This window comes from Numenius arquata, chromosome 1 (assembly GCF_964106895.1).
Source record: "Numenius arquata chromosome 1, bNumArq3.hap1.1, whole genome shotgun sequence".
Taxonomy (NCBI): Eukaryota; Metazoa; Chordata; class Aves; order Charadriiformes; family Scolopacidae; genus Numenius; species Numenius arquata.
Genome location: NC_133576.1, coordinates 69,226,765 through 69,249,742, shown reverse-complemented (window position 1 = coordinate 69,249,742; position 22,978 = coordinate 69,226,765). Strand labels below are relative to the sequence as shown.

The window sequence follows — 22,978 nt, the reverse complement described above, 5'->3', positions numbered from 1 at the left end:
CCTAGTTTTAGAAATCTACGATTATAAGCATACATTAATATTTGAGAGAAACAGGCACTGTTAAAACATGATTAATCTTAACTTTTTTAGACCTGAGAGGACTAACTGACAGAAATTCCGTCAGTCTGGCATTGATAGCAATCATTATTAGGGCTAGAAAATGTGAAACTGTAACAGAGATTTTTTGAGCTAAGTGCACAAATGATAGGATGTAGTATGGTGTGGTCCTCTAGGCCAGATCAGCACTAGAAAATGATTAGGTACTGTGCCAGAAGGTTTCACGGGCAGCTGCACAGAAATGGTGATGAAAGGGAAGCAAAGATTCCAGGCTCTGAAACTTTGTACTAGCTTGCACAAATCTTTCCCTCCTTATAACTTCTGTCCAAAAGCAACTTCAGCAAATTCTTAACTTAATTCTCTCTTGCTGTCCTAGTTCCCTTTGCCAGTGCTCTACATTTGATTCTTGTTCTCCTCCTCTAAACATATCTTACTTTGATTCTGCTTTCAGTTTCCTTTGGTCAGCAGTCATAATCACTTCCTTATACCACTGTTCATACCCAGTTTCATCTCTCTCTTTCTTGCCCTCCTAGATATTTGCTGTTGAAGTAGTTTGAGAAAGATGAGTAAATGGGAACTCACATTGGGAAATTCAAGTAATCTTAATAGTTGCAGGCAGTAATTGCCTCTCTCTCTGTATGTCTCTCTGTATGCCATAGCTGAATGCTATCATAACTTATTGTAACCTTATAATCAACTATATATTAATGAAACCAACTCCTACTAGTCAGTATTTCAGGATACAAGTATTCTTTCTGTTAACACTGAGCAAAATTCAGATGCTGTCTCTTGCAGGAGCAACTGAGATGCAAAAAGAGATTTAACTTTGTGAAATTTAGTGCCCAAGCAGTGGCATGGCAAGAGAAACTTGCTGAAGTTAATGAGGAGAATTTGCAAGATGCTTGGCTTTGGATAAAAGGGCTTGAGGTAACATGGAAACTAATTATCACAAAGCGTGTTTGTACAAAGTTATATTTGTGTCTTCTCTTTCTGTATGGCTAGGCTATTTTTGGATTGACTAAGCATTTGACTTGAGTAAGCTGAAAATATAGATGATGTGTATAGACTTTAGCAGATCTGAGTAAAACATACTATCTTTGTCAGGTATAATAATCCTTTGACTGTGGACCTGTTTATAAGATCATATTAATTCAACTTGCAGCCTGCTATGTTTAGTAGTCATGATGCAAACTTCGTCCAATTTGGTTTCTGTAGGAACCATGACAGTGCTCAGATCCTGCATCTAAATTTGTCACTCTTGCTGCAGGGATGCTGCGTGGACAAGGGCCGTCACTGGCAGGCTTACAGTTCAGAGGTGGGACAGGAAACTGGTGCCAGCCAGCTGGAGGAGCATTTCTAGTCCCTTTTGGTGCATAGATAGACTGCTGACTTTACCCTTCATAGCAACATGAGATCAACCATACTCAAACCAAATGTCTGTCTACCCAATATTCTTTCTCTGACAGTGGCCAAAATCTGAGGATTTTTCCCTGAAACAGAGTAGAAATGCTGGTAGTTAGCCACAGTCAGCCACTAGACTGTAACTGTCAGCAGCTTTAGGACCAGTTAATGTGTCAAATGTAGACAGCAATGTTATGAGCACAGGACTGAAAATCAGTCATACAACAGTGCAGATATATCCCATGTTATGTTTTCTAACACAAGAAACATGTTTATATAATAAAAGTCCTCAGGATTACGACAGCTCTTCCTCAAACTTAATCATGAAGCTCCTGAGGATGAGGGAATTAGGTAAGCTAAGGAATACCTTTGAGACTACAAAGCAAGATAAATAACTTGATATTCTCAGAAAGTACTAACAGACAAACACATGGAGAAAAGAAAGTATTAGCGTGGCCTCGCTGAGTAGTTGGTGAATACTTATAACTGAGGTTAGTAAACTTAATTTTACTGCCTTTCTTCAGACTTGAAAAGTTGGCTCCGTTTAAGCCATATACATGGTACAGCATCATGCAAGTTCAATAATACTTTGAACTACTATACTTTGATACCATCTTGTATATGCACTTGGGAATGGCCTTTTTCATTATTATTCATGAAGTTGTGAATTGTTGATTATAAATTTCCTTCTATGTTCAGATCTAGCCATCTGAAATGGTACAGAGAACGGTACAAAAACAGGCTACTTTTTTGAGGGGGGTTGGCATCTGCTGCTGACCTTTTAGTCTGTTTAAAGCAGTGCAAGCATAAGGCTGAGATCAGAAAGCTGGCTTTACAGTGAAGCTGAAATGAACAGAGGATTGCTCTGGAATATTAATCAGAGTAGATCCTTTGATCTTATTTTATACACGTTGGTTCCAGGATGTTGAATAAGGAAGCTGAGCTATAAACAGTAACTAACTGTTCTTTAAAAATCCTTTAGAGGTGATAACCTTTAAAATTTTAGGGGTGATTATGCCATGTAGTTGAAATGTGTCAACTTTATTTAAAACGCTGATAAAAACAGTGTCCATCTGTAACAATCACAACTGAGAAATCTAAAATTACCAGCTTTTATCATAGGGTACATAATTATTTCCCTCACACCATCAGCATCCACAGTGTTTTCTCATGATATAGTGGAAGAAGTTGTTTTGTTTCAAATCAGATCAAAACCATGTACCATTATTGATGGCCAATTTACACATAATGAGTGATGTGTGCCTAAAACTTTATAATGCTTACTAAAACATTAGGAATACTGGATATATTTAACAAACAAAATGGCTCAGGCTAGTTATTTCTTATGACTGTACTAGTAAGGATTGTTTGTGGATTAGAAGATAGGAATATGTAGCATCTGAACTGTCTTGTTGTCTGGCCCATATATTCTTACACAGCCATATGGAGTCACTCTCAGAGCGCACCTCCTTTTGCATTTCACCTGATTTTCTTACTCTGCCCCTTCTAATTGAAGTGTTTGCTGGAGGGATGGATTGGAGGAAGATTTAACACAATTAATCGGACTGAAAAAATAGTGCTATCTCCAAACATATTTTTGCACATATGGGTCAATGTTAGTGATTTATATTTATTTTCTGTAATGCATTATATATGTAGATCCTGAGTCTCTTCTTACTTACACCATTGCAATCCTCATTGCCTTCCAGACTGGTACTCAGGGTGTTACACTAGCATAAAACACACTCATACCATTTCACGGATTTTGCTTTGGCCCCATTGAAAGGCTAAGACTAAGACTTGATGAAACACTTCTGCATACTGATAAAACCTTGCTTTTTCCCTAAATTTGGAAGGTTTTGTACACTGAATTTTTGAAAGGTGGAAGTCTGAAGATGTAAACTGTAGTTTTTATGTTCCCATAAGCCATGAAATGCATTTCAGTGAGTGTGGAATTGCATTTAGTCCAAAAAGAAGTAAGATCATGTTCACTAAGTTTGTGAATGACACAGGAGAAATGTTAGTATTACTCAAATATGATTTTTTAAGGGGCACAATATTGCTTTACTGCATATGTTTTGTTGTGATAGCTAACATCTGTGCTAAAAAATAAATGTCTGTGCTAAAAAATAAATGTTTTTTACACTGATGTGCTGAGGGGGTAGATGGGAGATAGTCTGGAAAAAGTCTTTGGAAAACCAGGAAGTTCTTTATCTATTTTTGAGAAATAAACTTGTGCAACTCTTTTGTAGACCTTTTGAATTATTTAAGTAAAATATCTATTTCAAGGGAGTGTGATGAGTTGGCTATCAGGAGCAGCAGTGGGGAAATATAAACGAATAAATTTTATCTCACATCTTGCAATCTATTTATAGTCTTTTAGTGATTGATTTTGCTTTTACAGCTCCTATTTCTGTTGCCAGTGTTTTGCTTATGTGTGTTTCCATAAGCACTGAATACCAATTTGGTACCAATTTATGCTACTTTGACATTTGATTTGATTTTTCTAGCTATGTGACATAAATATTTTCACCATTTTATTACTCATTTCAGTGCTGTAATATCCCTTGAATCAGTACACTGTCATGTGAATTTAAGAACAGAGGCAAAGAACTGTTAGTATTTATAACTATTTCTTTATTTTTTTCTCTTTGGTTTCTTAGGCTGGAAGTTCCACAAATACACTCAAAGCTCTCCAGATTGCTTTTGCGGATACTGACACTCAGGCTATTTATCTCTTGACTGATGGGAGACCTGACCAGGTATTTCTGAAAGGGGAAAATAGAAAATGCAGTAATGTGGTGCTACAGTGATGGTGTCAGAAGACTGAAGTATGAGATGAGTATCATTCCTGCAGAGCTGAGTCTCTCGGACATTGTCATAATGTTGAAAAATTGTATGTGAAGAATTGTATGTGTTGTTTGTGAAGGGGTTTTGATTAAAACTCTCTGCCCACAGTCTAGTCTTTGGTGCATGATACCTCATGACATTTACCATGAATTATTTGAAAGATCTGGTAACTGATTAAACATTAAAGCTGTATGTTAGTATCAAGGTTAGGATTTGTGTTAAATAAAATATCTCCCTGACTTAGTACAAAAATCTCATGAATTAAAAATCGGAAAACAATGATGGTCCCATGATATGGTTGGATTTAAATATTAAAACCATGCAATCTTGTATGATGGCTTGAAAACCTAAAAAGAAAATGATTGATAGCAAAAAAAAAAAACAAAACCCAAGTGTGTGTTCAACATTTTTCCCCAAAGAACACATCAAATTTATAGATAAGTACCTTCCTACATTCTGTTGCAAAGCTTATGCAAAGGCTATGTCATGTTTGAGGAGTAAGGGCCTAATTATTAATTTAAATTATTTTCATATAAAGATGTTACCATTAATATTGTTCCATTAGGTCTCCATATGATACCAAGTTCCATTTTTATCCTAATGAGTCAAATTTGATCTCATGTAGGTGCAATTCTGGAGCAGCAGAGAACTGGAGTTGCTTTAAGTCTCAAGTGCTTAAGTGGATAATAAAATCAAATGAGTTGTTGCTGTGGCTTAAAATGATACTATTTCATGTTGTATTGCATTATATAATACCAACTAAAAACTGGAAAAAACCCACTTGTTGGTCAGATACAATGATGCAAATTAGGTAGAACTGAGCTTAGAAGCTGTAATGCACAGTGAAAACTAGCTGGTATGCTGGGAATACTTTATTTGCTATGGAAAATTTGGCTTGGTTGTAATGGCAGATATGCAGCAAAACTCTGACAGGTAAATAGCTGGGCTGAAGGGCTCATAAAATTAATTACTGAAGCATATACAATAAATGTAGGATTCAGGAAGTATAAACTTTCAGAAATAATATCTTTAAATCTTGATAAGGAAGAAAAGTCATAAAGGCTCACTTTTCTTTTTGTTCTGTTTTCCTTGATAAAAGGAAAGTGGCCCATGAGGAAGGGTGGATTTATATGCTTCGAAGTCATTTGAATATCAAAATGTAAACCTGATTTAAATCAGCAGATGAGAAACTTTGACTTATATCTTTTAATATTGTTTTTAATTTCAGTTTTGATCTTTGATATTTTCTGAAGACAAGTTGATTATTATTGACTGTCACTCATTAAAACTCAATTTAAAACTGATCAAAATCTTTGCATTGTTTCACAGTTTTGCTAGCTAGGAGTGTATATTCATATTTTATCAAAGAATAATTTGCCTAAACATATGCTTATGCAGATTCTTCATCCTAATATTTTTTTAAAGTTAGAAATTCATGAACACTTCATTTCTTTTTTCCTAATTAATAATGGCTTTTATGAATTATATTATACTTTTTAGATGAAAAAGAGGAAATGACCAAGAATGCTTTTAACTATTAAAGTGCAAAAACCAAATATATTGCAAATATCAGCAGAAAGCTAAATTTATCAAGATTTATGGCAGTATTCTGAACAACCAAAGTGTTGTCAGAAGTTAGAGAATTTCTTTCTACCAGATCCTTCAAAACTTTTAGACATAGTAGATCTTTTACTTCCTCACCTAATTTTAATTTACTTATTGGAGGAAGAACACTAGCTTTCCTAAGTTCTCAGCCTCTATTTTGTTTTCTGGTATTGAATAAACTTACCATTGAACTAATTCAGTTTAACAAAAAAAGCAACAGTTACATGCATCCAAAAATATTCAGTTATATACATCCAGTGATACTAAACACCAATGTAGTAGTTCAATTTCCTATACTCCAGTAATTTCCTATAAGACTTCAGAAACAGAGAGTACTGATTATATTATCATTTAAATTTTATTTATTAGAGTATCCTGTGCCTTAAAGCATTATCAGTGTTTCAAAGTAAATTTTAAATTAGGTCATTTTATATGATTATGAAATAGCAATTAATATAAAATGTATGCCTTTAACAGATCTGTATCTGTCTCTAAGCAACAGTATGACTGTTTAGATTCTTACAAATTCTTCATATTTTGACAAATACATTTCTAGATGTCACATGTTTAATATACATTTTTCCATTTTCAGCCCCCCCAAATAATTCTGGCTCAAGTCCAGCTTCATCGTAATATTCCCATCCATACTGTATCCTTCAACTGTGATGATACAGAAGCTAATAAATTTTTATACAAACTATCTACTGAAGCAGGGGGACGGTTTCATTATTACAACATTTATTTGACTGATCCTGATGCTGCAGAGTTTATTGTTGTGAGTATTTGAAAAGAAATGTGTTTGTTTCTTCATGCTATTGAAGGAATCACAGGACTTGCATTATTGTGATTTCATGTTACAATAGATTATTAAAAAAAGATTGTTAATCCTAGTCAGATTTGAAGTTGTGAAAATAATGTGTGCCATTTTTTGCTTATGAAATTTTATTAGACCACAACAAAAATACCCAAATAAATCACGAAACATACATTGGTACTGCTACTGTTGCAGAACTGCTTCCCTCTGCCTCCAACCCAAAAAAACATATAGACCAAATTCAGCCCTGGAAGAAACATATGTGATCTCTATTGTCTCAGCAATGTTACTGTTTAAAATGAAACTATGGTTTGTGTTCTGTTAATAAATGAGAGAATGCAGAACTGAACTTGAATGATGAGATGAATGCATGATTCTATGAATTTTGCTAGAAGTTTCCTCTACAATAGCCACTGGGGAGAGATTTATAATCCGTAAAATGACTAGAAGTGACCTATCAAGTGTGACTAAGCAGCTCAATCTAACAATCCCCAATAGGAAATTTCTGAATAGAGTAACAGAAACACCCATTTAAAGCATATTCTTGTTTTTGATTAAAGTTAAAACTCAGTTAATTAGTTCCAGAAATTTTAGAAATGGTGGCAGTAGAACAATGAGAAGAACCAGGAACAAGGCAGTAGCAGGAAATTTAGAACTTTGCAGACACCAATCAGAAGGAAGATGTGAAAATACTCCAGTTCTTGGAAGACAACCAGAGAGTGTACTGGGCAATTTCAGTGATTCTGCTGATGTGGATGGTGTGACACTGCGTATGTTGGAAAGATGAGAGACAGAGTATGTGTTGTCCATCTCCAGGTTTCTGGCCTTGTGGGAGTTGTAAAGGGATCATCACTGGAATTTCCTTCGTGTTTTCTCCTGCAGTCCAAATGATGCCCAGTCAGTTCCAATGTTTACTTGAAGAGTATGGTTTTTACTTCCCATTTTTTTAGGGACAGTATGTGATACGGCTGTGATCTGTAGAATGACATGAAAACAGTTGTAGTGTCCATATCTTGTATTTTATTTGCTTACTCATTTGCTTACTTGCTTGGAATGAGGGGAGCTACTGACCTCATTGCATCATTCAGAAATATGGCTGTTCATATCCCAAGGGGTAACTGGCTTGTTAGGGAATCCTCATCCTTTTCCTAAAAAGGAAGAATAATTTGAAAGGCTGTATTGCCAAGCACATTTTAATCTTGTTTTCTGTAAGTTTGTTCATACATAAAGAAAGTGAACAAATCAAAATTTGATTTAGGAAGAAGAGAGACTACCTGAAAAGTATACAAAATTATGCACCTGTCCTAACTGAATCATATTCAAAATTATTATGAGAGCTTGCATAGTTCCAGTTCAGAAATTAAACATGTTTAGGAGTAATTGTAATAAAACATTTGGTTTTCTTTTTGTTAGAGTGAAGACATACATCTTTTGAAAAGAGAGATTGAACAAGGAGAAAGAGACCTAGAGACAGTGAAGACCTTTCATGCCAAATGTCTGATGATGGATTGCTATAATGGAGAAAAAGATCCAGAGAATAAGTATGTCCTCATACTGCTATTATGTTAATAAGATATAGGAGCTGCTTGTTACATTGCTCCTTTTTCATTGTCTTGCATTTTTAACCATTCTCCTCTTTTAAAAAGAAAGGTTGTTGGGGATTTTGTTGTTGTTGTTGTTTTATTTATTTATTTATTTTTATTTTTATTTTTATTTTTATTTTTATTTTTGTTTAAACAGTTACAGTAATGGAAAAAGAAAAATCTGGAAAAACACGGCAATACTGTGGTGCCTGAAACAAAATGATCTCAAATATCTCAATAGTCTCAAATTATTAGAAATAAAGCAAAGAGGTAAAAATGTTTTTCTGGTAAAGTTGCTAAAGTAAAGTTAAGTTGCTCCCTCTGACCTAGAGAATTCACAAAAAATAATTGTCTTATTGATAGAGCTGACTTGGTACTTCATGACTAAATTGCTGCTCATTTGGATATGCCAATTGAAACATAAATTACATACAAATGTATTTGTTTAAAAGGTGGCAATCACCATAAATGAAATTGAGCTTACTTCTTTTCACACTTTTGATTTTACAAAGTGTGTCTATGTGTTCATCTCATATTTATCCTTGGTTTTTATCAAAAGGTGAGTAATCTCATAATTAAAAATAGTTTCATGTTCAGCATCAGTTGAAAAACATGCTGAAAATCTCTCGGTGCCGAGAATGACTATTCAAAAAGAGGTCCTTCCACAACATACTGAAGGCAGACTCCTAAGCCACTGTGGAAAAGTTTTCTGCATGTCTGAATATACTGAGTTTCTCTTTGGGGAAGAAACAGAAACAAACAGTAGCTTCAGACATGAAGTTATTTGCAATTTTTGCAGGAGCACAACCTTAATGAAAAAATAGCCTGTCCTGTGCCTTATCTGTGCAGTCATGGTACAAAAGCAAAAAAGTACATTAAAATATATAGTATTTTTAAGATAGAAATTTATTAAAAACAGTAAGTTAAAATAAAGTTATTAAAAATAACAAAGTAAATTGGAAATGGAGAGTGCTGTGGAACAATTTCATATGTGTGTAAGTGCAGGTAGCATGTTCAGTATAAAAATGTGTATGAGTGTTTATTTCAGAATTTGCACATTTTATCTTTTACTAATGCTGGGACATAGGTTTCTACGTGTGTGTGTGTATATATATATATGCATATATATGTGTGTGTGTTTTCATTGTTGATGACAGATTTACTCTTTCCCCCAGGATTCAAAGTGGCTATTACAGAACATTCTAACCTTATTAAAATATAAGAGGATGTCGCCTTAAAAGTAATCAACATCATTTAAATAGACTAAGAGACAACTTTTAAATAGTTTAAAAAACTAAGAATATTTTAACCTCCTTTGAACTCCCTTTTGAAATGCAGACTAGGATAATAGAGAAAATATTTTTCCACTGTTGGAAGCATTTGAAATGAGTATTTAAATTACCAAAAGACTTAAGCTTACTGTTTTTTGTAAACCAGCGATATATGTTTGAATATCTTCTTGCTTGTTTCTTCTTTTTGTCACTTACAATCAGTAATCACAAACAGAAACATACTGTGTCTTGTGAAACCGAAGACGTTGAAGAGCTGAGTACTGCTCTTAGCAGTAGGCCGTGCTGTGCCTCAGAAGAGCTAGCACTGACACCTCATCAGCAAACCGGGCAAACCACCGCTGACAGTCCAGCCCGAAGGAAGAAAGCTTTATATGCAGGTAAGACTAGAATGAACTGTAGTTGTTTGCAGAATGTATTCACTAACTTGAAAAGATTCTTTTAAAAATAGCAAGAAGCATGCTTTGTTGCAGGAACAAATGAAGCCTTTGATGATTTAAATAACCATCTTCCTGAAACTTTAACTAACTTATCTTCATTTTTTCTTTTCAGGCATCTTACTCATTTGACCCAATCAGACAAATGAAATATTAACCATTTTGACAGAATGTTTTGAAAGCTCTGTAAATAGTTTTTTAACAGTAGATATTAAACCCTTGTCTCTTTTTATTCTAAATAAGTACATCATTGGGAAGAACGAAGAGCTGATCTATGTTTCACTAGTTACAGCATTACTTGAGCTAATATTTAACTTACTACACCTGTAACGCTACATTTCTCTTGAAGTATCCTTTGTAGGCAGTATGAAACCAAGTTTACCCAGCTGATGTAAAAGTCTTCATCCCTGGGAAAGCACAAAGTACAAATCAGTGCTGAAGTAATTTTATATTTGAGGTCTTGAGTAGGCAGTACCTTAAAAATTGCGACTGGATACCAAAGAGGAACTCAAAAATCCCAGGCATGTATTTGAGCAGTAAGTTAGCTCTTCCTTTCTTTCCCTTTCAACACCTACAGAGCATACAAAGACAAGTCTGCTGCGAATCCTGAGCCATAGTGCGAAATCTAGGGAAGAAAGCCCAGAGGAAGGAGTAGCTCCTAAAAAGAAGAGTTTTTCTGTCAAAAAGAATGTGAAGTGTACAACTGTTTTCAAAGGCAAGTTGACATAACAGGAAGCTCTGGGTGGGGCAGACGATAACATTTCTCCTGCTGCATTTGTAACTAATGGCATCTCATTTGAGGCATAACCATGCAAGACCTGCAGTAGAAAGGACTGGGATGCAGCAAAGATGCAGAGGGCTGGACATGCAGGAGGGTATTGTAACACGGTCCTTAAGCTGTGGCCAGACTCCTGCCAGTGCCCAAACTATTCAGTTTACAACAGCTTAACTATGTCCACAGTGTGCAGCAGCTGTGATACAGTCGTGCCTTAAGACTGCTGAAAGGATATCAAGTTGCTTCTTATCAACAGAATAAATGGATCTTGAGATTCTTGTTCTACAGTAATAGATTATTGTTGTGATGTAGTAATTTGTAGTTATGTTCATTGTTGAGGTTAAAGCTGGGACTGGTTGTTCTAATTATGTGGTACCAATGTAAGACAGGTTGCACTTTATTAATATGCTTAGACTTGCGAAAAACATGCTCTCTGGGACAGACACGTGTAGAGACAGAAGTATCTCCAATGGGGCTTGTATACGCATCCAGATAGTTTTAATTTCTCTCAGTAATTAATGCAGCTCTGAACTTCATGGTAGGTTCTCTAAGTTGTTGTAAAACCTCACCTATGGTACTTAAAGATGTTTGACTTTTTAAATATTTCACCGTCTTATTTTTAGTTCTTTATATACCTTTTATAAAAATTTTCATAGTGGTATACCTTAAATTAGCCACTCCTGGTAGTACTTGGTATCATATCTTGAATTAGGGAATAAACTGGTTAATCTTTCTTTCTGGGTTGTAAGAAATAAAAAAATACAAAGGTCAGGTTTTTTTTTTAAATTAAATTATTCTCCACCTATTTTATAAATTTTGTCATTGATTAATTAGGACGCATGAGGCGTATAGTAACACTGTTACTATTGATCAAGCACAAATGCAGGAGACATAATTCTTATTGATTAATTTAGTAATTGAATAGACATTAATGTGTAGTCTTTGTGACAATGCTAGTAGACTCAAATAAAAAAAAGATGCTATTATATGTCAGCTTATTTATGTATATTGTTGTGTGCACAAAAACTGTGAGACAATGAAATGTAAATGCTTTATCTTAGATCTGGGAATGCAGAAAGCTGTGAAAAGGACATCTAAAAGGTATGTGTATGCATATATCGATATGTCACAAAAATTATAGTTTATATTTTTCTTCAGTAATTTCAAACTTCTCAAATGTATTTCTACCTTGTATTACATCTTACAGTCTCTTTTTTCTAGTTCTCTAGATATCCCTTCAGCTCTTTGGTTAAAGACTCATGGCTTAGTTGCTAGGCGACTCACCATCATGGATGCCTTAGCTCCTACAGCTGTCCCTTGTGGTACCAAATTCATCCCAGTTCTGGACAAGCATGTGGTTTCTAAAGTATTTGATGAGGTAAAACTCTTACACTATTTCAGAGCAAACATAAAACTTGGTACTTTTTTCAAAAGGATTTTTAAACTTCATTTCTATAAATGTCGTAATTGCATTCTCTAGTGTTCATTGTAGATGGTTGATGTGCACTAAATGTATAATGCATATCTGAATGTTCATTCATGCATCAGTAAGAAGATAAAACTGATAGTTAATAGCATTTCTTGCAGACTTTACCCTTAAGTTTTAGAACTGTATATTTTTCTTTCACAGTTACCAGCTGATGGCAGTGTGCAGCCATCAGGTGTTCAGCAATTTCATGAGCACCACAGCCTCTACTGATATGTATTAAGTCATTGGAGTATGTATTTTAGGTCCTTAAAGACATTTGGAAAACTGTGCAGGTGCAGTTTGTGGATTTGTGCATTCTCAAGGTTTACATGTGTCCGCTAAGACCTTTTGAAAAGTATTGAAATTCAGTAATTAGAATTTAATTCTGATAGGTGTAGACTATTGTGAGATTCTGGAGGTGCAAAATTCACGATAAATTGTGTATCATGAAGCTCTAATTTCCATTCCATTTAAAGGAAATCCGTTTTGTGGCAAGTTGCTCTTATTCTTCTTATGTGATGCATCCTATGAAAGTCCTATGAATATGCTGCATCTCATTTTAACTAATAATTAAAACTAATTAAACAATACTCAAAGTAAAAGCTAAACAGCATCTGTTTAAATAATAAGGTGTAAGCAAGGGGTTTAGAATAGAATGTGATATACAGCGGAGTAAAATATTTATTACAGATGTACACTTTTGTACATTTTAAAGTTTTCATGTTTGTTTTTTAAATTTAGGAACAGGAATTTTTGCTATAGCATGCAGATTGTGGAAGCAAAACCAGATCCTCTGGTTTACTAAAAGCAAGTCAAACCCAAGATCTTTAAGTATTTTTTTAAAGCGTGATTTTTTTTGTATGCTATAAAAAGGTGGCTTTTTGTATGCTATAAAAAGATGGCTTTTTGTATCTAAAGCATTAAAAATTGTACAATTTAACATTTCAGATGTAAAATAGCCATTTTTCAAAAAAACCAGATATTCAATGGTTCTAAACTGTACAAAACAATCTACTCTAAGTGAAATGTTAAACAAAAGACATTGTGACTTTTACATAACTCTTACGACTGATTTCTGAACAGACACTTCTTTTTCCATTTTCTTCTGAGTAGTCCTACCAAGAAGAGTTCTTTCTGCTGTGTTTCTAAATGAAGACATCTTCGAATCCTTTCCCAACAATCCTGAGCTGCATTTACCCTGCTATTTGTAAAAAAAGTTATTTGTATAACATAATGGTCTTTTGAAAATAGTCAAAGCTATGGTTCAGCAGGCGATACAGGTAATTTTTAACAGTAGTTCATGGAAGCTTATGGTAGTCTATTTCAGGCCTGAATTAAGTTCAGTGTTCTAGAATGAACAGCTGCTGTACAAAATCTGAACAGTGATCCATGGGTTTTCTTTAGATTTGGGGATATAAACACGAAGTAATATACCATTTTTACCACTTTTTTGTACCTGCTAATCTCCATTAGTTGTATAGAGACACTCAGTTTCTCAGGCAGTGGAGATTTATTGTTCTATGAGTATGGATTTTTCTGGATGTGAAGCAGGATATTGAAAGGAAAAAGAAGGTTGGGGGCTACACACAAAGTAGAACCAGTAGAATTTATGAGCTATGGAACCCATTCTCCCTCAAGCCTCATGCCAGCATATCAAGGAAAAGCAGAAGAAAGGTTCTTGGACTAGACACAGACCTTGAATATGAGACATTAACAAATTAATTAAGAATCTTGATTATTGCAATACTTCAGAAGACTTCATTGAAGATAATAAATGTACAGGCGTTTTTGCATTCTTCCTTCTGAGATCTTAGTTTTCTTATTGTGGAATGCAGAAAGCCTTGTTTGCTTCTCTGGGGATAGTAAAATTTTTATTTTCGGTCTTTGCTAGCAGTTATGATGGAGTAGCTATGAGCAGTTGTCTCACCTTGGGGATGCAGCAAGCAAAAGGTTTCCATGACAACTGTTCATTAACAAGAGGCTGATCTGTTGATGTCAGTTCTATGTGACCTGTCAGTTTCACCTGAGTTATTTCAAAGAGGTTAATTCATTAAACTGCCCATCAGATTCCTATCCGGAAAAAAAATTGGTCTGTGGGCTTGTCTAAATTGCACTGTGGTAGATTTGGAGCAAACCTTCCCATAGAACCATCTGAGTATCTGTTGCAGATTGTGGCATCTTAAGTATAGCTTCGCAAGACATGGAGTTTTGACTCAACACTTTGCTCAGAAGAATCAAGTTCAGATTCAGCCAACCAAAACATCTTGCTTGATCTAAAAGAAGAAAAATTTTTCTAGGGTTATTTTGCTTTGGTTTTGTCTTTAAAAATCTGAAATTTTGGTTTTGAAGTAAGAGCCATTTTGAAACAAGTGAATTCTTTTGATATGAAAGTTTAAGTATTTGATTTAGAAAAATGACAAAACACTTTGGCACTAAAAAAGCTTCCCTGTGATTTCTTCAAGCTGAATCTGTCAAATTTCATTTTACTTTGTGAGCAGTTTTCGTTGCACTCAAAGTGTGCATAATATTTCAAGTTTTCTATTTGCTAAGAACATATTCCAATTTGGTTTTATTCTTCAATACTGTAACAATGTGTTTAGGTTTGTCTGCCCCTCATATTCTATTCAAAGTGTTTTATAAACTGTATTAAATATTAATTTTGAAAATGATAGTTTGTACTCTGGGAATTCGTAAGGGAACGTAGGATAGAGCTTCTACAAAGCCCTGCTGAACTTTTATAAACTTGGTTTGAGTAACTTAGCAGACAACAACCGTGGCAGTATGGAACTAGAAGACAAGCACTCTCAGTTCCTTCCCTTTCAGCTTTCAAACTCCACCTAGAAATGACAGGTAGCCAGATTTCATGGCTCACAGTTCTGGGCAGAGGTTTACCTCATCTGTCTTTGGCAAAATACTCCACTGACATGTTCCCATTAACTTTAGCTTCTAAGTGATCTTAACATTAATTTACTATGAGGAGCTTTGATGTGGTCTGGCACTGATGTGACACAGATTTATTAATCGGAGAGAAGACGTCCTCAGAAAGAGAGGGGAATATAAAGTCACACCACTGCTCCTGAAAAAATGCTCACACAGCATTAATTTGGAATCTAGCTAGGCTGTAATGATTCAAATACAAATAAAACATCACTGAAAAACGTTGTCAATTAAAGAAGTCTTTTTGTTGTTTTATTTTCTGACTGCTTGTCTTATTCCCCCAACAAGGGGTTTAATTTAATTTAAATTGAACCTAATCCATCTTTTTGTCATCTATATCCTGATCTCAGACAGGCACTTGGAGAAGCTTTGCACTCAACCATATGTACTGAAGACAGTTTTGGGGAGAGTAACGTTCTCCATCTTCTCCATTTCTTTCTTGGATTTTTTTCTGTTTATAATCATCATCAGGACATTGATATATAAAATAGCTTTTCTTATAGGAACTGCTGTGTAATTTAAGAGGCTGAATGATAGTGGGATTTGGACTTAGAAATGGGAGGGAATCTTTCTTCTCCTCTGTCATCCTTTTGTACCCTTTTCTCCACCTTTAGGAGATCTACTTTTAAGTGTATGACTTTCTGTTTTATAATGAAGTTGACTTATGTAGATGCTGTATTGTGAGATTGGAAAGGTATTGAAGTTCCTGATTCTGACCAACCGGGTTATATCCCTAAGTGTTATTGTAGTTAATTAAGACTAGTTTCAGTGAGCAATATCCACCTTGTTCACTCTTTAGTGATCAGTGTGATGATGAAGAACATCTCTTTCTACTTTTAGTACTCTAATTCTATAGAAAATATGGTCCTCCAGAATAAGAGTATTGAATACTTTTAAATTAGTAACTATCACACCTGTATGCTAGAATTAGATGCTAATAAGTATAGGACAATGCTGTTTTAAAGCAATACCATCTGCAATATGGTCATGATCTAGACATGCTTGTCTCCCTTCTGACCTACGCTTGACTTACCCAGTGACTTTTTTGACAGTACCAATTTGGTTAGAATTAACTAGTAGTTAGGAGTATTAATTTGCAACTTCTGCATAACTTCTGTATAATTTCAGAAGATTTTATTAACAGGCTGAAAACTATGTCTTAATTCTGACATTTCTTTAGGGTGCTCAGATCTTTCTTTCTGCAGCCTTCCAGTGATCCTTCTGTCTGTTCTGATTCTTGGACATGGACTCATGGACATTCAGTTATTCTGATGGAGAAGAAGTGGTATGATAAACGAAGTATTTGTCTTTTATTGTATAATAGATGTTACCATTTGCCCACGTTAGCAACGACAAGAAGCAGATCACACTAATTAATCCTCAGGCATTGAATCTTGATGCCTATAAAGAGAAGCTGGAACAAGCAATTAAATCCTATGAAAGGCAAGTCTACTCATCAGAAATTTATGATGTTTGAAGTCTAATTTCAGATTTTTTCTTAAGTAGGGGGTTTTTGCTCACACATGCTTTGCTCAATACTGGTAATTCTGCTCATTGACACACTTGAATCCACCATCAACCTGTAGGAGAAACCTTTATTTTCTTCAAAAAAGCATGCAGAATTAAAAAAAACAGATAACAGTCAAGGAGATAATAAATAATATATTGCTCATATTATGTTTGTTCAATGACAAAAAAATAAATTACTTTTTTTTTTACTTTCCTGGAATAAACCTGGGGAGGAATCCCCCTATAACATACAGTACTAGCCAGATTTATAACTTTCAATTAAGCTCTAGATCCATAGACTGACATTTAAATTAGTGGCCTGCTTTTTGCTCCCAGCTGCCTAGCACCTAACTATGATGCAAGAGTGTAACTGAGGCACCTATAAGATACTATTTTACTTTTTTTTTTTTTTTGAGAAAGATATGCATTGAGCTTATTAATTAAAAGTTGGTAAAAGCACATCAGAATTAAACAGGACAAGGACATTATATCTCTAAGCTATTTCTTTCCTTAATCTAACTTTGTGCATTATTTTGAAGTAATGGAATTATTTGATTACTAATGTCACTCAGTAACCTTATGAGAGCTTTGACTACAATTGTTTTAATAAATGAGATATCCTTTCAGGCTGTATTCTAATAACATTTACAGATATAATTATTGTATGTGATCAAAAACCCCTTGATGACAAGTGTTTAGTCTTTGTTTTTTGATGAATTCCACTGAAACCCTCTAAGGTTTGGGGGTTTTTTTCCTCTGTAGCTCTATGATCATATCAGTTCTTTTTAAAGCGTGTAATAGCTCTCTTTTTCATTCCCAATTTCCTATTTCTAAATGTATCTATCTTTTGTGGTAAAAATCAAGAATTATGGTTTGCAAATGTTGCTTCCTATACCTAATGGTATAGGAATTCCTAATTGGAATTCACAGGAGAAAAATCTATTGGGTTTGTGTGCTCTGTCACTGAGATAGTACTGTTATTATCAGGCTGATGAAAAACTCATAGAAATCTGGATTTGTCTCTCATTTTGATAGAAAGTTCAAGTGGTATATTTTGGATGGTGACTTATGAAAAAAACATTCAAATTTTTCATTGCTGTGTCGTACCATTGAATATTTTACATTTATTGACTTCAATTTTGAGGGAAAGAAAAGTGTTTTCTGGTTAAACTCTGATGATCTTCTACTGACAGCATTTTCACAGTCTCCCTAAAACTCTGATGATTGGAAGTATGGTTTACTTATGTTTACCCGTAGAGGTCAATGAATCAGTATATTTACAATAGTAGGATTGAGTTCCCTACTTCTGTGAAAAAGATGTATAGAAGACAGATCTGCCTGAATATCCTTATAATTGACAATGTAAAAAAGATTTCTCATTGATTTTCCTTTACATGTGAAACAGCAACCCAGTCAAATTTATTTTGCTGTAAATGCCACAGTATTTTTTCCAGTAATGGAATTTGCAAAGGCTGCAGTTCAGCTTTATGAATGGTGATTGGTCCCAAATTTATTCTGACCTCTACAGATGAGGCAATACGTCAGGGCATGCAGGTTTCAAGAACAGAAGCAATCATGACAATATCTTCCCCATGCGTAGATTGATGTTAGCATCAGATAAGAATGTAAAAAGTGGCAAGGGCAGAAATTTTGTGCTCTGACAAAGAGAATATCTAATATCGAAGGAGAAAAACTGGAAGCCTCAAAATGTGTATGAACTTGTATAGCCAGAGGCTTTTACAAATGAATTAGTTACTAGTGTGCACATTTAGAAGTATGAAATAGGCAGTGAAGCATGCTGAGACTGCAGATTGTGAAAGAAGTAATTTACATTCTAAAAATGCTGGGGGTTGGTTTCTAGTAGATAAAATGAATCAACAAGAAATTCATATTCAAAGTCTGGTGTTAATGAGCTTTTTTGTACATGCAATAGTAAATCTAGAAAGACTATTAAAAGTCTAATAGCTACAATCTGAATTTTTCCAAACAATTCATTTGTTCTAGTATTTCCAAAGGAAGATTGACAATTTTTCAATAATTACAGCAATTAGGATCATCGGTAGAGGTTTATTTTAGAGCATGAAATGAAGTAATTGAGTGATGGCTTAATTGTTTGAGATGTTAATAAATAGAGAAAACTGTAAGCTAGATGACCTAGTAAGAGTTTATAATTTATGTCTAAAAAGCAAAAGCAGAAAGTTTAGTGGTGCTTTTAAAAGATCTCAGAACTGCATTGCTTTGGGATAATCACTTCTGTTTTCCTGTTGGAAGTTTTTCTTCATAGCCAGAGTTTAATGAAGTAGAAACCTGAACAGCACAACTCAAGGGTTATTTTAGGAGAAAAAGATTAAAAATTAGCATTGCTCTCCATGTGTCTTCAAGCTAGTTTTCTGAAACTGTTTAATTGGAAGAACTGTGCTTAGCTTAACTGGCATTTAAGCAGTTTTGTTATTTGATTTATCTTGCTGGTGCTGAAGAGAATCATCCATAGAAAATCCTGGCAGGAAGCAGCAGTGATTGCCATTAATCCTTCTATGACCCTGAAATAGACATGTTGCTACTTGATGGAAGATGCTGTTTTCCCATCTTCTCTTGCAGTTGATAATTTCATAGCTGAATGATAAGGATACCGTTTGATGATGCAGAGCTCTTGGAATACAAATCAGTGCAGATATCTTAAGAAACTGTGTTTATTTGCTAGTTTTGAGATGATCAGATGCACAAGAAACTGCATTCCCTCAAAAACTGTTTTGCTTTCTTTAATAGGCATCTAAATCTAGTAATTTGGAGAGCACTATCTCAGGAGGAAAGAGACAAGTAAGCTAGCACCTTTTGGTTTTCTGACTTACCTCTGAAAGGCTGGTCATAAATATTTGATACTTTTTTAACTCTGTTTCTGCAACCAACTGGTTTTATTTTCAAATATTTCAGAACTGTACCTTACTTTCAAAAATGTATTTGTGATATGGAGTAATATTAAATTCTAGACGTCCTTCTTGCGGTGCTCATTACTTTAAAGGAAAAGGCTTGCATTCCATTTGAATGGTGCTGGTCTATTCTTAATCAGCATTAAGTGGCAGGGCCTTGGGAGGGCAGTATGTCATTACCTTTGTCATCAAAGTAAATCTCTCATCTGGTAAAGAGCACTTCAGTGGCTGTTTTGTAAAGGTATAATAAGCGCCTTTACAGCATTTGCTGGAACTGTGTATCACATTGGAGGTTTGTACTACTTTAACTAGCCTGTTTCTGTATATTGATTTAGAAAACTAGCAGCTGTATAAACAGGACTGACATCAGTGAAGTTAGTGTCTGCTTAATTCAGAGAATACATTGAAGATCAATTAATGAAAACTGAATTGGCATGAAATATTCTAGGCAGAAAAAAGGGAATGAAAAGTAGAATGCTTTTAAGAAGACCTAAGCTAATGAGCAAAAAATACACAGTTCTATCGTAAGTAAGGAGAACTAAAACCCCATTCTGGTGCAGAGAGGAAATGAAGGCTGGTGAAGAAAAGAACAGCATATAATTGGAAAAAGGAAATAGATGTCTGTTGATAGACAATGCGTTATAGAGTATAGAAAGTTGACAAGGTAGTACCCAAAATATTGTATTGTTGGTAATGTATGGCCAATTATGTAGCCAATTATGTATGTAAGGAAAAAAAGTCCTAGCAGTTGTACAATCTGTTGCTAGAGGGGCATATTAAAATTGTTAATATTGGTACGTAGAAATTGAAATATTTGATCCATTTTCTTTTCTGAATTTACAGTTTGATTGATCATGTTTGTGTATTACAAAAGAATAATAACATGCTTTCAACATTACTTTCATTAATAATCTGAAGGGAGAGGGTAGTGAAGTCTATTAACTTGGTCACAGGAGTCCTGAAAGAATTGGTTGAGGAGTCTCTGGTTCACTAGTGTGTAATTAAAAGGCTGTGTCAGATACTAGGGAAATTCAGGTTTACTAGGGAAGTGGTAATATTGTGCTTGAGCTCAAAACGGTTGAGAGATCCAACCCAGAAGACAGGTTAACTTGACATTGACTATACATGAATAATTAACTCAGAGAACAAAATCTAGGTAAATAACTATACCAGTCAGTGTCATTTCAATACAAAGCAGCTCCTAGAGGAGAAGAGAGATGAGCAGTGACAAAGAGTAGGGCAGCGAGGTAGGCATCACCATGGCTGTATGTGTTGGCAAGACAGACACTTAAATACTCCCTCCAGGTCTAGGTTTCACATTTTTTAAATGCTGGCAAAGCTGTAGAGAAGAGCCACAGGAATGATTTGAATACTAGAAAGAAGTATGTTACTTCCAATTCAAAATTTAAATAATTTTACCTGTTCTGGATCTGGGGGGTTTTAGTTTGGTTTTATCAACAAGATGACTGTATCTGATTCACCTTTCTGTGTATAAATACCTTCAGTACGTAGGTTCAAATGGCTTTTTAGTCCAGTGGACATTGACATAACCTGAACCCTGGATGGAAGCGAACTCCTGATCATTGAGTGAAAATTGAGCAGTGCAGGAATGACAGAGGAATAAACAGCAGGAGATTGTATCTTTTTTTTAATGTGATCAGTCAAGAGTGATGTGGCAAATCAGGACTTAATAGGCGTTTAGATGCTTGACACTTCACCCTAGCTGCTGTTCCAGAAGGGCCAGGGATTTCCATAGTTTCCCAGTCATATCTCCAAGTTCTTTATTGATGCTTCACATATTCTAGGACATCTAAAATGGCAGCAGGCATCTATGCTCAGCTACTTGAATTGCTCTGTAGATGTCTTTCCATGAGATATGGTTAAGCCAGATGTGACTAAACACGACTGGATGGTAGCTAGATGAAACACAAGAACTTTTGGTATACAGAAGATAGACAAGAAGAATCTGATGTTTTATTCTGCCTTTAAGCTTTGTGATTCTATTTGTAAAGTACTGCCAAAATTGAATTTTTTCCTACTTGTGATTACTAATTTTTAAAAAATTATTATTTTTTTTAAAGATTTAAAGAACGTGGGCCAGTCCAATATATGCAACATAAAGAAGCGTTGCTGGAGGCTTTAGAGAATTTGGGATGGCCAATTTCCTATGAAGATGTAGTGTTGTTAGAAGATGAGATACTGGCAGCATTAACATATATACAACAAGCCTCTGATCTTCAGGAAGCTGTCAAAAAGGAAACAGAGAAAAGCTTGGAATCACACATAAGGATCAATAAAAAGGTAATAGATATTCCAGATATTCCTCTTCAGTATGTGCTTCTGGAATAATATTGTTCTGTTGTAGTAGCTGATAAATTAAATGTTTAGCATGATGTTGTTATACAAATGGATAGAGGAAGGAACGTAGTTAAAAAGAGAACAAGCTTTCAATGACTTTTTGGAAGTACTGGGGAAGCAAAAGTTCTGGTGTTGAGAGCCACAGAACTCCAGCCTCTTAGAAACAAATATGAGCAAGGTATCTTTACCTACTCTGCAACGACAGCAGAAATATACATGAAATAAGAGAAAGAAGAGATATATGAAAGGCAATTATGGTATAAGATTTGTGGTTGGGTTAATATCCGATAAATGAGACTAAAAGATCTTGTAATGTTGGAGTAATTCGCTGTAATCTTCCGTGGGATCTTTCTTCTAAGAACAGAGTACAAACTAACGTTGTGAGTTCTCGGGAATGAATGGGAATGTGCAATTGGAATTGACAACTGTAAATTTTGCCAAGTATCTATATACTCTACCTGGAAGGTCATGCCTAGAAATGTGCCAGTATTCTTTAAAAAGGCAATCTTTTGTTTTATTTGACATTCCTTGACTAAGATATGCCTCTCTTTTCATCGAGCTCAGCAATAGTTTTCATAATGAGCTGTAGCATTTTACATACTATGATAGAAGTTATAAAAAAAAAAAAATTGTGTTAAATTGAATAGAATATATTATGATAACGCAGGCCGTGTATGAAAATAAATTCCTATGGGCATGTTCACATTCAGTTTTCTGTAACATTGGAGAATTTCCTCCGCTAAGAATGTACATTTGAAAACATTTTAATGTCTTCGAAACCAGATGATTTTGATTAATTTTACATTAGTCTGAAAATATTACATTACTCATACTGCTATTTTGATTATTGATTTACCTCTGCCATATAATGTCCCAATACAAGAGCAGCAGAAACATGTTCATGTTTCATTTGTTGACTGTGATTTTACTGTTGCCCAGTGTGTGCTCTCAGACGTGATTAACATTGT

General features: G+C 34.7%; 1 protein-coding gene across 1 annotated transcript in view; it reads left to right on the top strand.

Moving 5' to 3' along the window:
- VWA3B (von Willebrand factor A domain containing 3B) overlaps positions 1-22,978 on the top strand; it is a 74,997-nt gene that overhangs the window by 33,889 nt on the left and 18,130 nt on the right. Inside the window, exons 12-22 of the mRNA XM_074152505.1 lie at positions 853-984; positions 4,122-4,220; positions 6,506-6,688; positions 8,141-8,268; positions 9,804-9,979; positions 10,614-10,751; positions 11,873-11,912; positions 12,033-12,189; positions 16,541-16,659; positions 19,492-19,542; positions 21,734-21,953. Of these exons, the coding sequence (XP_074008606.1) occupies positions 853-984; positions 4,122-4,220; positions 6,506-6,688; positions 8,141-8,268; positions 9,804-9,979; positions 10,614-10,751; positions 11,873-11,912; positions 12,033-12,189; positions 16,541-16,659; positions 19,492-19,542; positions 21,734-21,953 (1,443 nt within the window). The remainder of the gene's footprint in view (positions 1-852; positions 985-4,121; positions 4,221-6,505; positions 6,689-8,140; positions 8,269-9,803; positions 9,980-10,613; positions 10,752-11,872; positions 11,913-12,032; positions 12,190-16,540; positions 16,660-19,491; positions 19,543-21,733; positions 21,954-22,978) is intronic.